Raw genomic sequence first — 15,858 nt, forward strand, 5'->3', positions numbered from 1 at the left:
TTTAATCCATTGCAAGCTTTCTGTTCTTTTATTACTTAGTTATAAAGCAAAAGGAGAGGCAGCTGACACCATCCTTCCACATCTGCCAAGAATATGTATACCTGGCAGTTTGGTTGTTTCTTCAGAATCTAGATTTCTCCACTCTGGATGGTCCATTTTCATGTACTTGGAAAATCCAAATCTACAGGAGTTAAAAAGGCAGGAGAAGGCATGAGAAGTGTTTCCATGTTGAACTTTGTGTTGTTTATTCGTTCAATCGTTTCCGACTCTTCGTGACTTCATGGACCAGCCCACGCCAGAGCTTTCTGTCGGCTGTCGCCACCCCTAGCTCCCCCAAGGTCAAGTCTGTCACCTCCAGAATATCATCCATCCATCTTGCCCTTGGTCGGCCCCTCTTCCTTTTGCCTTCCACTTTCCCTAGCATCAGCCTCTTCTCCAGGGTACCCAGCAATTAATACTCCCCTTCTTACACCTGACATCTCTTCAGCTTCTGGCGGTGATTTTATGCAATCAACAGAATCAAGTGCTAAAGGTTTTCCTTGACTGTTGCAATTTCAGGCTGCAGGTACAGACTACGTGTTTATACTTTTCCCTGGATAAAACTCCCCACACATAGAAAAATAGCATGTTGTCAGAGAAAGTCTTGCAGTAGTGTTCAGTCTGACAAGCTTTTTATGTGCAGGGAGTTTTATTTAAAGAGAAGCACTCTAATGCCTGCAGCCTGAAAGTAGTATAGTCTGGGGAAACCTTTACCACGTGATTCTGCTCACTTTATAAACTGGTCTTCAGTCCTGTTACAATATTCCTTGCATTTCTCCTCTACTTCTCTGCAACGCAATCTGCTTATTCTTCAGTTTCAAAAGGACATTGCAGCTTATTCCATTATATCCCCCTTACAATACAGGTACTGTGTACCCTCATTTATTAAGGTAGCTGGAAGGGGGGGAATCTAATACATTTGGGTATTTAGATAAATGTGTTCATATAGGGTTATATTTCCATGCATTGCATGACAGAAATAAATAGGATGCGTTAAGCAGATAACTGATGGTCAAGCAACAGACCTTAGCTGTATCTAATAGCAACAGAAGCTTTAGATTCTGCTTGCATAAGACAATTTTCCTATATCATTTCCACGAAGGAAAACTACATAGAAAATGTAATGCCTGGCAAACACAAATGGTGTGTTTTGTTGCGAGTTATGTACTGAAGAAATCCACACTTAATCGTAGAGAAATACATGAGTGTTAATTGGGAATATGAGGCTCTTCCTAAAAGGATATGATATCCCATGTAGGAAAGAAATCTTGTGTGAAGCAACCTTTCTTCCTTTTGATGTCAGGAAGGCACCAAGTTACTGAAAAGACTTTCAGCAGTTAACCGCCTGTTTTAGCTGGCAATCCCCCCTGCTAAAATTAAGTCCCGGCTTTCCGGTCACAAAAGAGCAGAGTTCAGTTATCTAGAAGAATGATTTTACCTCTCTAGATAATAGGGGCTTTCCTGGTAAAAGCACTTGTTGTGCGTCTCCATGTGGCTCAGACGACTGTAGTCGTTGGGATATACAAAAGACAGATGAACCTGGAAAGAGCGGAAGGACGTCCATGCAAAACAAAATCATCACAAAAACTGCATTTCAGGATTAGTTTGGACATCCAAAGTTTTCCAGAGATTATAGCTTAGGGCTATCATCCTGAAATCAATAACCTTTCTTCAGACCTATTTTCACACTATACATTGACTAATGTGTACATGTGTTGAATTTTGAGATACAGTTTATTTTGCATACCAGGGACAGCAAAGATACTATTGATTATGCAGTCATGTATCCAAAATTGAAAGAGGAGACAACATCCCTCTTAATTATTTAGGGTCTCTTTTCCTTATTTTCAATTTGCTTTGTTTAGTGTAAGCCACCTTGAGCTTGGAAAGGCAGCTAATAAATGCTTTTAATTGTAATATTTTAAAGCTTTTACATTTAACCCTTGAATCATTGAAACAAACAGGAACATGAAACACATTGCTATTTCAGGGTAAGTGAGCACCTACGTTTCTGAGATGTCCTTCAAGTAACTCCCAAGAGCAGCAATTACTTTTCCCATAATGCATTAAGAACTGAGAGGTAGCTTCTGCTCCACCCCAAAGACTGAAATCCTTTACAGTTCTGAGTAGATAAATATACACTGGTGATGCCATTCTTCAAATTTATAGGAGTGTACTAATCTGGGCTATGGATTCAAACTCAGTTAGTACACTGATCAGGTTTGATCAGCTAATCAATGTGTTGCTCCTTGGTAAGGCCTTAAGACAAAAGGAGCAGGAAGTCCGAACTCTGGGGCCATAGCTAGACCTAAGGTTTATCCCTGGATCGTCCAGGGGTCAAACCTGTTCATCTAGGTGACACACAGGGGATCCAGTGCTCAGGCAGGGGTGAACCCTGGATGATCCCAGGATAAACCTTAGGTCTAGCTGTGGCCTGGGTTTCAAGGAAACAGAGCAAGTGAATAAAGGCAGCCTTAGATCCTGAGTTTCAGCATGAGCATGGGAGTCTATATCCAGATACCATTTTTTAAAAACTGTGTATGCAGCTTGGTACATTAACCCCGCCCTCCACCCTGTCACACACACACACACGCACGCACTGCCAGTCTTAATAGTAAAGCCACTCCTGAATGTAAACTTCCGTTGACAGTGGGTACAAGCTGACTGAACTCTTGAGTTGGGAAATGGGACTTACAAATTGGAGCCCCTGATAGCGATCCAGTGGGAATCCACTGACCAGGTAGCTTGGTTTGTAAGGGCAGTCTGGAAGGATCCTGCGTATCTGTGACTTGCCTATGAGAGGCACTGAGACAAAAACAGAAATGAAGAAGAGGCCATTACAAAAGCTGCTCAGTTCCAAGTTAAGCCATCTCTAACAGATACAAAAGCCCCTGTGGAGGCCATGACACCATTTTGCCTACTGCATTTGTGAATGTTAAAACTTTTCCCCACACAAATTCCTTCTCCCCCCTTCCCCCACTAACCATCCGTTTTCATCTGTTGGAGTAACTTGGAAATGGATGGTGTCAGTGTTTCCTTTTGGAAAGATTTTTAAGAAACTATATTTGTTTCATCTTAGCAAAGACAGGAGTGACATCATTGCAATACCGTATTAAATTTTCAAGGCAGCAGCCGCTCTATGGGCATGTCTAGATGGGGCGGGATATCCCGGGGATTGCCCCGGGATCATCCCTGTGCATCCACATGACGCACAGGGGATCACGGGAGCAGGAAGGGATGATTTCTCCCTTTCCCCGAGATATGGCCCTACCCTCCCATCCCGATTTTTCCTGAAGTCTCGAGATGAACCGCCCAGAGAGCTTCGGCTATTGGACGGTATAAAAATGTAATGAATAAATAAATAATAAAATAAATGATCCTGGGACTGTGGGATGTGTGGCCCGCCGTTGTGGTTTTGTCCCAGCTCCTCGTGAGTAAACACGAGGACCCGGGCCCGGAGCTCTGTAAGTGCTCCGTGCCCATCGGGGGTGGGTGGGGAACGGGGTCGGGGCTTCTTCTTTTTAAAAACAACAACTAACCTTTGTGCTGGAGCGCTACAGCTCCTGTTGCTTAAAAAAATGGTGGCCGCAACATGCTCTTCCTCCTGGGATGTCACCCGCCGCGTGTAGCTGAGGGGGACGAGCTCGCGAGCATAAAATAGCGAGATCATACCCCTCCAAACCCCTCATCTAGCCATGCCCTTTGACAGACGACAACAGTGTCTGCAGAAAACTAAATGACAACTACCAAGAGAAGAATGAGTGGAATCCTGTGAAGCAAGGGAGGCATTCAAGGAGGTGAATGGTTTTTAAAAAGGGAGTCACTTTGCCCCATCAAGGTAAGATAAAAAAACCCGAAGTAGCCTGCCCACAATTTCACTAGTTGGGAAAATACATGGAGATTACAGAGGCCCCCTGAAGATACAGAAAATGTCACATCATGGGCCCTGCCAGTAAACTAGAATGCTTACATTTATAAATGGTGTCTCGAGGGTCAGGCTTCAGCATATCTGCTGCGTGTTCCGTTGCTCCCTCATGGTGTGAAATCCGGCTCATACGCGTGGCTAGTGTCTGTGGGATGTGACCAACCTCATCCATTTTAAAGAGTGTTTCATCTAAGAAACAGAATAAAAATAGAGTGTAAGAGATGGAAGAAAGAAGGAATAACTTCTCCTCTTAAGACAGTGGAATATATGCATGTCTGATTCTGGCAAGGTCTGGCACATAGTGCCAGCAAATATTAAGAAATTTCACAGCTCCAAAATAAGTCCCTTATTTTGCAAGGTTGATCTGCCAACCAAAGCTCTATTCCTATTATTATTATTATTATTATTATTATTATTATTATTATCATCATCATCATCATCAACAACAACAACAACAACAACAACACATGTTCACTGGGCAGCTTATAAGACAAGAAGTAAAGTAAAATATTAAAATGTAAGATAATAGTTAAAAAAAATTAAATCCCCAATTCTGAAAAGTCGATAAAGATAGCATCAGGTGAGCTAATCCACAGCAAGGCTCTTTCCCTAGAAGTCACCCTTTCTTCCCATTTGGCAGGGGCACATGGAGAAGGGCCTCTGAAGAGGACTTTAAAGTTCTGGTAGATACATCCAGGAGATGGAAGTATTTTCCTTCTCTCAAGCTCAGTGACACCCACTGCTATGGTGCAAACTTTCTGCATCGGCCTAGGATGTGTTGCAGTTGGAAGCAAAGCATTTCTGATGATGTGAATGAAAAAAGGCAAAGATAAAGCCCATTCAGCGTTATTAGCTCTGAGATGGAAAGGTACTTACTAGCATAAAGGGAGAGGAATTGAGAGTCAATAATTGCAAATTTAGTTTCGGGGTCACTTAGCTTCCACTGAAAGAGAAAAGTGTATATAAAATGTAAATATCTGTCAATTAGGAAAGGAAACAGAGATTTGTCTTCAACAGACTTGCATAGCTAGGAACCAAGTTGAAATCTTACGTCAACACTGGCAACAAGATAGTACCCTCCACCACATCTGAGGCAGGAGTGTAGTTCAGGGACAGGTGGTATGGCATACAGTTTCATCCTCCAACAGAGGGAAACAGCTGGGGTGTTCAGGAGGAACAGCTGTGAGACTGACACTCCTGGGCCCCCTGCACCGGCTGCCTGAGGCAGCTGCCTCATTCTACCTGATAGTAGGGCCGGCCCTGCTGCTGTAAGTACATGGATCAATATTTTGGTACATGCAATTATTATTATTATTATTTATTTATTTATATAGCACCATCAAACAGAGTAAAACAGTAAATCGCAAGACCCTGCCGCATAGGCTTACAATCTAATGGCTGCCTCAGCATTATACTCAACGGTGGAGGGAAAAATACTACTAATGCACTTCATACATTATAGCGAACATACCCCCCCCCCCAAAAAAAGACAGAGATTCAGAACTTGACCTCCCATGAGGAAACTTTGAAGCATGGCGTGACCCTCAGGCCAAGCCCCTGCAAGCCAGATAAATAGATCACACACAGCCTGAGCACTTACTGCCACTTCCACATGGTCTGTTCCTTTGTCATCTTGCTTGTGCAGCACCTCAAAGTAATATCTGTTCGTGGCAGACAACCTATGAGGGAGGGAGGGGAGACAGAAAAGCCTACATCAGTTGCTTTACATGTGGAATATTTTGTCCAGCTTAAGTGATGCTAAAGCAGCCACATCACTATGGACCACTCAAAGGAGTATAGCAACTGAGAACAAGCTGTCTTCAAGCTTCTTGTTAGTTCATCCTTCCAGCTAAGGAATCCAATCATTGCTTACTTCAATTTTCTTGACTTCTGGGAAAGTTGCAGTAAAGTCAGGCAATCAGCTGTAGTTGACTTACATTATGGCACAATAATAACGGAGAAGCCCTTTTCCCCACGACTGATAGCTACAATCCTGCACATGTTGAAAAGGCTATTATGGGGAATAACCCCAGTCATTGGCGATCAATCTTCAGATGATCAAGCAGCCGAGTGATAATTGCAATCTATACATGAACAACACTGGTTATGCGAATCCGTTTGAATATCAAGCATCAGAATGTTTCCAGGAAATACCTACGATTGCCACCAGGGAGCACTCTGAAGTTATTTTAAGCAGAACAGGGCACTCTACTGATCAGGAGGAACGAAGCTTAAATCCTCCCTCCCCACTTGCAAACATTTCGAAGTCATGATGTTCTAAAGGATATTTTTTAAAATGTGGAGATGAATACGAGAGATGCCACATGCAGGTTGTGTTCTAGACAGGCTCTCTTGACTAACACCTGAATGCAAGGGTCATGAGAATGTGGTGAGTAGTCTTATAGGTGGTTGAGCAACGTAGAAGAAGGAACTAAGATCTCTATTCACTCACTTCACTGGCTTTGACTGTTGGCTCCTGAATTTCCCGAACTCCCCAGGTGCTGTCCACTCGTTCCCAGTCTGTACAAAGACAGAAAACATCCCCTTTACATTTATGCTTCATTCCCATGGAGCTGCAACTCGCTTCTTTGCTTACTGAACAGTTGTGTACAACCAGCCCATAGTTAAATCAATCCAAACATTCAGTGAATAGTTAAAGAATCCAGGTGCTATTTTTAGTCATTCTCAGGATAGAAAAACATCCGTTATAGCCCAGAATAGATAACAGGAGGGGGAGAGTTAGCAAATACCTTAAACTGGGGTGGGGGTAACCTTGCCCACTATGACACTTACTGATGAGTTTGGCTGCCCCATATGGAGATGGAATAGCGTAAGGCTTAGTTGATGTTTCTAACCAGCTTCAGTGAGGACAGAAGTACCTCCTGCTTATCCGCCCTTTCACGCTACACTTGAATGGCTCCAAGTGCTTAGACAGCACAGAAGCCAATCTGAAAAAGACGGCAAGGCACGTTCTCCTTCATATTGTGTTCCCCTCTACACTGAGCTTGACAGGTCAGCCAAGAAACAATAGTGCAATGGGTTACAAGGGCTGAACAAATCCCATTGAGGGACTGATGGCTCCCATGGATCTCCAGGAAACCACCCCTGGACTTCAGAATGAAGCCGCATGCTCAGAAATAAACCACATGAAATACATTCGCCACATGTATGGGCATTCCCTCCAATTTGATGTTTGTGACTAACATTCACTCTGGTTACATTTACAACACAGTGGCCTGTTTTACACAACATGACAGCATTGTGGCAGGTCCCAATTTTGCATGGCTCCCCTGGGAGACCCGGCTTACTGTGTTGTGCAAACCCAGGCGGCAAGGGTTGTTTGAGGGTTAGACAATAAATAAACCTCGAATAAACCATGGCTTGTTTTAGGGTTATCTGAGGGTTGTCTAACCCTCAAACAATCCCTGCCGCTTGGGTTTGTACAATATGAGAAAAAAATGGCGCCATTGAACTCCCGGTATGACATGACAGCTCCCATGGGTAAAAGAAGACATAGTGGGCTGTCGTGTTGTGCGAACCAGGTCAGTGAGACCCAGTTTGCATGACTGAAGCAAGCCATAGGGGCTAATTGAAGCCACAATGGCTTGCTTTTTATCCCTGAGACATGGGGTGGGGGCACAATTTCCCTAATTAACCTGCTGTGCACAGCTTGCCATGTCATCTAAATCTAGGTGGCATGGCTTGCTTAAAGGGGAAACAATCCTCAAATAACCCATAGCCTCTTATTGGGTTACTTGAGGCTCATTTCCCCTTCAAAGAAGCCATGCTGCTTGGGCACAAACTGGGCCCAGGTGGGTTATTAGGCTAATGGCGCCCGGCACAGGCTGCCAATTTAAACAAGCCACTGTGGTTTATTTAAGCTATAGTGGCTTGTTTGACCATGTAAACTGGCCCAACATGAACCATCCTTTAGGGAATGAGTGAACTATAGTTCCATAGGAAAAAATTAATACCTAAACATCTCAATATGTGATAAGTGTGATGTGGTAATAAAACAATAAAATTGTACAGACTATGCCTTTCGACCTAAAACCCTTAAATTTCTGCCACATGTAGTAACTCTAGACAGTAGGGGTATATGTACTATGCAGCCTTCTCACCTCATTTTCCCATTTTGGGTCACCCAAGGTAACAGATGTGTTCAGACCTTACAGATCTGTGCAACCTTGGTCTCTATAGTGAACCCAGCAAACCCACAATGTATTCTGGGATACCTTTCAGGAATTTAATTATAGTTGAGAATACTTTTAATGGCAAATCATTAAAAGAACCCGTGAACATTTGCCAAAGGTAAAACAACAGAGTTATTGATATACTGCTTTGCCACAGGTATTGAAAGACATAAAAAGCTATTTCCCTTTTCCTCACAAGTGTAAACAGTAAAACAAAATTAAGAAATCAGAGAGCATATACTGTACCTTGCCTACACTGGCCAGTAGCTGCAGGTCTGAGATATTCTTGCCTGGACTCAGCCAGAACTCTGCGTTATCATCAGCAGCAATGGCAAACTGAAACTCACCTAGGAAAAAAATTCCTGGGATTAACTAGTATATTAAGAAGTTCTGTTCAGAAGAGAGACCATATTTGTTTTTGTTTTTAATCCAAACAGGGCCAGAACTACTATTAGACAGAGTGAAGAAGCTGCCTCTCAGATTTTGATTGTCCTGAAAGGGCAGCAAATTGTTAGTTATTTGTTTTTATTATATTTTTACTGTCGGAGATGGGGAGAGGTAATTATTGGATTTCCTGCCTCATGTTCCAAAATAACTTCCCTGTCTTTGGGCACTGCGAACCTTGACTTAGATGGGTGAGGAACACCATTTGCCACTCTATGTCAGGTAGCAAAATGTCTTGGGGCCAAGACATGATTCCCCTCTTGGGAAGTGGGGGAGATCTGGAAAGCAGAGCCTTAATTTTGTATTGTAGTAAACTAAAAACACAAGGAAATGTTCTGCAAAGATCTCAATTTCTTCCTTCCTTCACCCCCTCTCTTTTCTCACTGCAGGAAGCCACTGCTGGTGGAATAACTGGGTTTTGCTTAGTTTTATACCACATCTACAATGCAAACCTAAATTGGTTTAATGGTCATGGTCGCCCCCTTCCACACCAGAAAGTACCCTGAGTAGTATAGTGTTGTGAGGTTACCAAGAAGTCCGTTAAAGATCTCTAGACATTTCACAGAGTTACAATTCATAGGGTTCTTTGAAAGCAAATGACAGCAGTGAAACTAATTTAAGCTTGTGATGTACACATGTACAAGAGAATCTAAAAAAACGAACAAAACAGTTTCTTGATGTACACTAATTTGATTGATTTCTGTCCTTTGTATCTAGCCTGTCTGCCAAAACACTCTCGGTGGAATGTGTAATAAACACAGCTTTATTTATGTTTGGCTGCAGGAAGATGTCTTCAATAGTATTCAACGATCTGGGAGTATGAGGATTTGGACTGTGATTTGCTGAAGAGTGTAAAAATAAACAGATTAAACAAAAACAAATAAACACAAAACTCATTCATACCAGGACAATATTGCAAAATGAACTAACAGAGGTGTCAAAAACAAAAACAGAAGGTACTCCCTGGTTTTCAGAGACCTGTGATTCTTAGATAAGAATTTGGACTCAAACTAAGCTTAGTAGATGTATATTTTTATTTTATCAGTCCTTCCTTGCATAAAGCCACAAGCAGACTAGTATTCTTCCTTCCAGAATCTCCTTTGCCCTGCTGGTCTACTATAAATCCTGGAGTGGTCAACCAAGGGCATTCCTAAAAGCTTGAAGCAAGGAATGGATTTGCCACAAATGTTACACTACCTGGATAAAATTAAGCACTTGATTTCAATGGGAGAGATTTAAGCACATGCTGAGCTTTCCCATTGAGATCAGTGAAATGTGCAGCACAATGTTTTATATGTAAACCCTCTGAGTTCATTGGGACTTATTCCCAGGTGAGTATAGGATTGTGGCTTTAAAGTGCTTAACTTGGCTACATCAGTGTTTTTCAGACTTTCTTTTTGCAGATCACTTAAAAATTGGTTGAGGTCTCAACAGCTCACTTTAAAAACTTCTTTTCTTGTTCTACAAATAAAAGTACATACTTAATTCATATTTTACTAACTGCCTTTGTAGTGCAATGGTTGTACCTGTTTTGTGAGCAAAGTTACAATCTTTGTCAGCGTTAACAGGGCCAAGTAGATATTTCTGACTGTTCCACAATCTGAAAGGAGCTCATCAGGAACCATCAGTATACTGTCTATGGACCACAGCCTGAGAGCATAGCTAGATGGAGTGATATGCTGGGGATTGCTCCGGGATCGTCCCTGTGTGTCCACATGACACACAGGGGATCCCGGGAGCAGGGAAGGATGATCCCTCCTTTCCCCGGGATCTTAACCTACACTTCTAGCCCACTTTTTCTGCGGTCTCAGGATGATCCCGAGACTGCGGAATGTGTGGGCAGGCATCACAGTTTGTCCCAGCTCCTCGCGAGTAACTGCTGGAAGCCGGGCATCAGGGGTGGGGTGGGGTGAGTGGAGAAATTAATTTTTTTAAAAAAACACCTTACAGTTTTGTGCACAAGCGCTCCATCTCCCTTACAAAAACAAGTAAAATGGCAGGCGCGACGTCCTTTTCCTTCCTGGACATCACGTGTAGATGAGGGCGACAATCTCGTGATCATAAAATCGCGAGATCGTCTCCCTCCAACCCCCTTGTCTAGCTGAGGCCAGAGAATCTCTCAGCTAGATTATGCTGCTACTAATTAAGAGATTGGGTTATTGAGAAAGTTTTGAGGCTGATCTCATCTGTACAGCATAGAACTGCAAGCTATGCTCACCCATGGGAAATGGGTAGCACTGGAATGCAAAACTCTTAGCAACATGTAACTTTTTTTGGCAGGTACAGCTTCTTTCATTTTATTTTGTGACAAAGCACCACAGTCCTAATTAGTTAATGGTAGAATGACAGGCTCCACTAAAGCCACATAATTTTTGAGAGGACGTTTATCCTTTTCTCTAACAATTGGTGGGGCATGTATCAAAACTCTTATCTAGCTATAAAAATTTCCCAAATTGAATTCTGCTCAGACGTACAATCCGTATGTGGGACTGCACAGAGAATAAGCTATTATAAGTGAAATGTTATCACTAATAATTTTGCAAAATGAGTTGTGGCCATGTGAGCATGTCTGTGTATGTGCTTGTATATGTATGTGTGGGTGTGTCTATGTATCAATCTTTATGGAAAAATGGGAGAAATTTTTGTAAAGGTATGTCACACTATCTCAGAACTGAATATTTATTTCAAATAGACAAAAGACGTTACATAAACATTAACCTCATCCTATAATTTGGAAACAAAAAACAGAAGATTGATGGAGGTGAGATTACATTCTTCCATTCTCATTAGTTCTCTTGCAAACTGAGCCCATTTTAGTCATTCCTTACCATCACTGAATGGATGCAGATAGCCAAAGATGCGTAATCCATAGTTTTTCCATTGTGGAGATGCTGCCAGTTTCTTCAAAGTGGTTCTTGTCTGAAAGTGCAAGGAAAAGGAATAGTACAATTATTAAACTGAGCTGGAGGAAGATAAAGACGAGAGAGGCCTTAGTTCAGTTGTGGCATGAAGGTGGTCCCAGGTACTGAAAACCTGGAAAACTGCTGCCATTCAGTATTGACAGTCCTGGGCTAAATGGACCAGTAAGGCTGCTTCCTATGAAATAAAGCATCCAAAAAGAGAAGGTATATGGGGTAGGAGGCACAACAAGAAAGAACAAATAGCAAAGGCTAGACTAAAATAGGGACAGGGCTTGGGGGAGAGTGCATTGCTATTTCCCTGAATTGTTGGACATTACAGGGCCCTTTTTACTAGCCTAGCTTCCTTGTGAGTAGCACAAATATATGACTTTTTTAAAAGCAATAAACCGTTCATTTACTAAGCGAGAAGGATCTTGGAATTGTTGTAGATCACAAACTGAATTTGAGCTAACAGTGTGATGCAGCTACAAAAAAAGCAAATGCTATTTTGGAATTCATTAATAGAAGTATAGCTTCCAAATCGCACGAGGCACTGGTGCCCCTCTATTCAGCACTGGTTAAGCCTCATCTTGGGTATTGCGTCCAGTTCTGGGTACCACACTTCAAGAAGGATGCAGACAAGCTGGAGCGCATTCAGAGGAGGGCAACGAGGATGATCAGGGGTCTAGAAACAAAGCCCTATAAGAAGACTGAAAGAACTGGGCATGTTGAGCCTGGAGATGAGAAGATTGAGGGGAGGACTCTTCAAATACTTGAAAGGTTGTCACACAGAGGAGGGCCAGGATCTCTTCTCGATCCTCCCAGAGTGCAGGACACGGAATAATGGGCTCAAGTTACAAGAAGCCAGATTCCAGCTGGACATCAGGAAAAACTTCCTGACTGTTAGAGCAGTACAACAATGGAACCAATTACCCAGGGACATAGTGGGCCCTCCCACACTAGAGGCATTCAAGAGGCAGCTGGACAGCCATCTGTCAGGGATGCTTTAGGGTGGATTCCTACATTGAGCAGGGGATTGGACTTATAGGCCCCTTCCAACTCTACTATCCTATGATTCTATTTACGTTGACCAGTTGAGAAGCAAGCAGAAGTGTAGTTACACAATACTGGTCCTAAATTAACACCAGTCATAAAAACATCAGCATGACTTTATAGATCCACAAGTTTGCTTCATGCCAGCCAGAAACCTCAGAAATCTTAACTTTAAATGCAAAGTGGCTATATGGTTTATTATGATAGGAACAATGATCAATGAAGGTACTATCTTAAACCAAACTCAACAAGGAGAAGCAAAATTGGTTTAAGAAAGCTTATAAGTCACTGAGGATAAAAATACAGCTACAATAAAACAAATTTTAATAAAATAACTAGTCTAAAATACGAAGTATAAAAATGTTTGTAATTTTTTTTGATAATACATCTATAAAATTATGCAGACAAAAATTTGACAATCCAACATGTTTCATACACACATAGTGACATTACTGGTTTCACAATAGGCTTTCCCTAATATAATTCTAATGCAGTAAGCTATACTAATACATAGAAATCTAACCCAAACTTGTTTTGACCACTAAGGTCTTTGGCAGTGGGGATTTTTTTTACCATAACTATAGGCCAAAGAACAGCAATAACGTTTATTAGAATTGAATTATCAAAATAGGACTTGCAAGTCAAAAATATAGAAAGTTACAGATACCTGAGGAAGCCTTTATTTAATAAACTAGGCACATAAATATAGACTGATAAAAGTTTTCTTTACCAGTAGGTCTCTACTATGTAGCTTATCTATTTCACCTGCTGTGATCGATATCTGAATATATCCCTAAGGTATATAAAAAGATGCAAAACCATACAGTGTTATTTAACTAAAAGTAACTTGGTCACAAATAAGCAAACTATAAGCAATCCAGACTAAAATGTGCCAATCCATAGGGTAAACAAAACTGTAGATAGTCCTGTTCATAGGGTGACCATATGAAAAGGAGGACAGGGCTCCTGTATCTTTAAAGTTGTATAGAAAAGGGAATTTCAGCAAGTGTCATTTGAATGCATGTAGCACCTGGTGAAATTTTGTCTTCAACATAACAGTTAAAGCTGCAGGAGTCTTGCCCTTTTGACCAGATACAAAAGAGAGCTCCAGCTATTGGGCGGTATAGAAATGTAATAAATAAATAAATAAATAAATAAATAAATAAATAAATAAACTATTGCGATGAAGAGGGAATTTCACCAGATGCTGTATGCATACAAATGACACCTGCTGAAAATCCCTTTTCTCTACAACTGAGCTTCGGCTATGGAGCGATATATAAATTAAATAAATAAATAAATAAATAAATAAACTGTTAAAGATATAGGAGTCCAGTCCTCCTTTTCATATGGTCACCGTTCTGTTCATAAACAAGTCTACACACCGCACGCTTGGGTATAGTACATAATCCGTTGCTCTGAGGTTATGGCTGCTAAATACCAGCCATAGCTGAAACCCTGTACAGCTGTGTTATCAGCTCATTATGGAGGAAAGAGTTGCAGGGGTTTACTCCTAACTGGATCACTTGCAAAGTCCTAAAGCCCAAAGGCTGCATGTTTGAAAGAATGTGAAATCTCCTTAAGGGCACACACAGGACTGCTGTATTTAAACATATATCAAAATACTCCATCAAACTATAATACAAAACCAAACCAACACACTATATATAAAACAATGGCAGGCAGAATCCAGATGAGGCAGGTGGAGAAAAGAATAAGTAGGTCTACAATAGTGGCATCCAATTATACTCTTTGTTGAGTATTGTCCTTAAGGTGAAGATCCAGAATATTTCCCTCATTCTCAGTTGATGGTGTAATCTGGTCCCATGTCTTTGACTTTTTTCAATTATCTGAAACCTCAAGTCCTTATCCTTATGTCCCTTGTCCAAGAAGTGTTTTACCAGATGTCTTCTGGAGTGGATGCAGCTTTTGCGTTCACATATTCGACTTTTAACAGCTCTTGAGGTCATGCCAACATATAGCTGGACAACTGACAGCATAGATTACTCTCTTAGCATTGCAATCGACAAATTCTTTAATGTAATGATGCCAATTTGAAACAGGGTTTTTGAATAACTTTAGAGTGATAAAATTTGCACATGCACGACAATGTCCACAACGGTAGTTTCCAACAATCTTTTCACCATTGATACTAGAAGATATTAAGGTGGAAGGAGAGCTCCAAGTGCTATGGACTAATACATCCCTCAAATTCCATGCACGTTTGTATGTAAAAACAGGATTCTTTCTGCAGCATGGAATTTCTGACAGGAGATGCCAGTGTTTACAAATTGCCTCTCTTATCTGGGCTGTATATCCATCATAAGTCAGGGGCACTATGAAACCCTCCTGGTTGGTCTGATCATGTTTTGGCTCCAATAGGATCCTGCTGTCCAAATTCCGAGCTTTACACAACGCCTGTTTTAGAACCCTAGATGAGTACCCCGTTTGTTTAAGTTGTTCTGAAAGAATACTGGCCTGTACATAAAATTCTCTGCCGTTCCTGCAGTTCCTGTGTAATCTTATCATTTGGGAGTAAGGCAGGTAGCCAGGGTGAAAACTATCATATGCCAAAAAACTATGAGCTTCTGTGGGTTTCCTATAAACACCTGCCAGTATATTGTGATCTTCTATTCTCACCTCCACATCCAGGAAATTGATTTTACAATGATGATAATCAACCACAAATTAAATTGTCTCAGGTATGTTAACATATTGTCCAAACTCCTTGAGTTTTTCTTCTGAACCTCTTCAGATAATACAAAATATCATCCAGAAATCTCTAATAGAAAACTATATTTTTTAAATATATTCATTATTAACTGATAAAATGTGTTCACATCCCCACTGGTCCATGTACAGGTTTGCTAACTCTGGGGCAAAGCTACATTCCATGGCAGTGCCCCATATTTGACAGTAAAAATTTCCTTCAAATTGTTTCCCCCCCTCTTAAGAGCCAATTCAGTTAAGGAGCAAATAAACCCAATGGAGCAAGAAATTCTTCCCATCCTCTTGTTCAAGGTACGTTCAATGACTTCCATCACTTGTGTTTGTGGGATGTTGGTGTTCAAGGGCACCACATCCATAGTAATAAGATAAAAAGGTTGTTTCTTTAAATAATAATTTATAAGCTGCAGAAAACGCATTGTGTCCCATAAGTAAGGACCTATTAATGGAGCAAATGGCTTAAGAAAATGATTGACGAAGGCAGGCAAAGGTTCCAAAAGGGAACCACAATCTGAAATAATCAGACGTCCCAGTACAGGGAATACATTTTTGTGAATTTTTGGTAAAAGGCAAAATT

The 15,858-nt window shown here is 41.3% G+C and overlaps 1 protein-coding gene across 1 annotated transcript in view; it reads right to left on the reverse strand.

The window, feature by feature from the left end:
• Positions 1-15,858, reverse strand: part of B4GALNT3 (beta-1,4-N-acetyl-galactosaminyltransferase 3) — a 92,543-nt gene that overhangs the window by 13,012 nt on the left and 63,673 nt on the right. Inside the window, exons 5-13 of the mRNA XM_063134532.1 lie at positions 11,430-11,520; positions 8,404-8,504; positions 6,417-6,484; positions 5,565-5,643; positions 4,841-4,907; positions 4,010-4,153; positions 2,735-2,844; positions 1,478-1,578; positions 102-181 (exon numbers count right to left, since the gene is read on the reverse strand). Of these exons, the coding sequence (XP_062990602.1) occupies positions 102-181; positions 1,478-1,578; positions 2,735-2,844; positions 4,010-4,153; positions 4,841-4,907; positions 5,565-5,643; positions 6,417-6,484; positions 8,404-8,504; positions 11,430-11,520 (841 nt within the window). The remainder of the gene's footprint in view (positions 1-101; positions 182-1,477; positions 1,579-2,734; positions 2,845-4,009; positions 4,154-4,840; positions 4,908-5,564; positions 5,644-6,416; positions 6,485-8,403; positions 8,505-11,429; positions 11,521-15,858) is intronic.

The sequence above is a fragment of the Elgaria multicarinata genome, chromosome 9, assembly GCF_023053635.1.
Source record: "Elgaria multicarinata webbii isolate HBS135686 ecotype San Diego chromosome 9, rElgMul1.1.pri, whole genome shotgun sequence".
Taxonomy (NCBI): domain Eukaryota; kingdom Metazoa; phylum Chordata; class Lepidosauria; order Squamata; family Anguidae; genus Elgaria; species Elgaria multicarinata.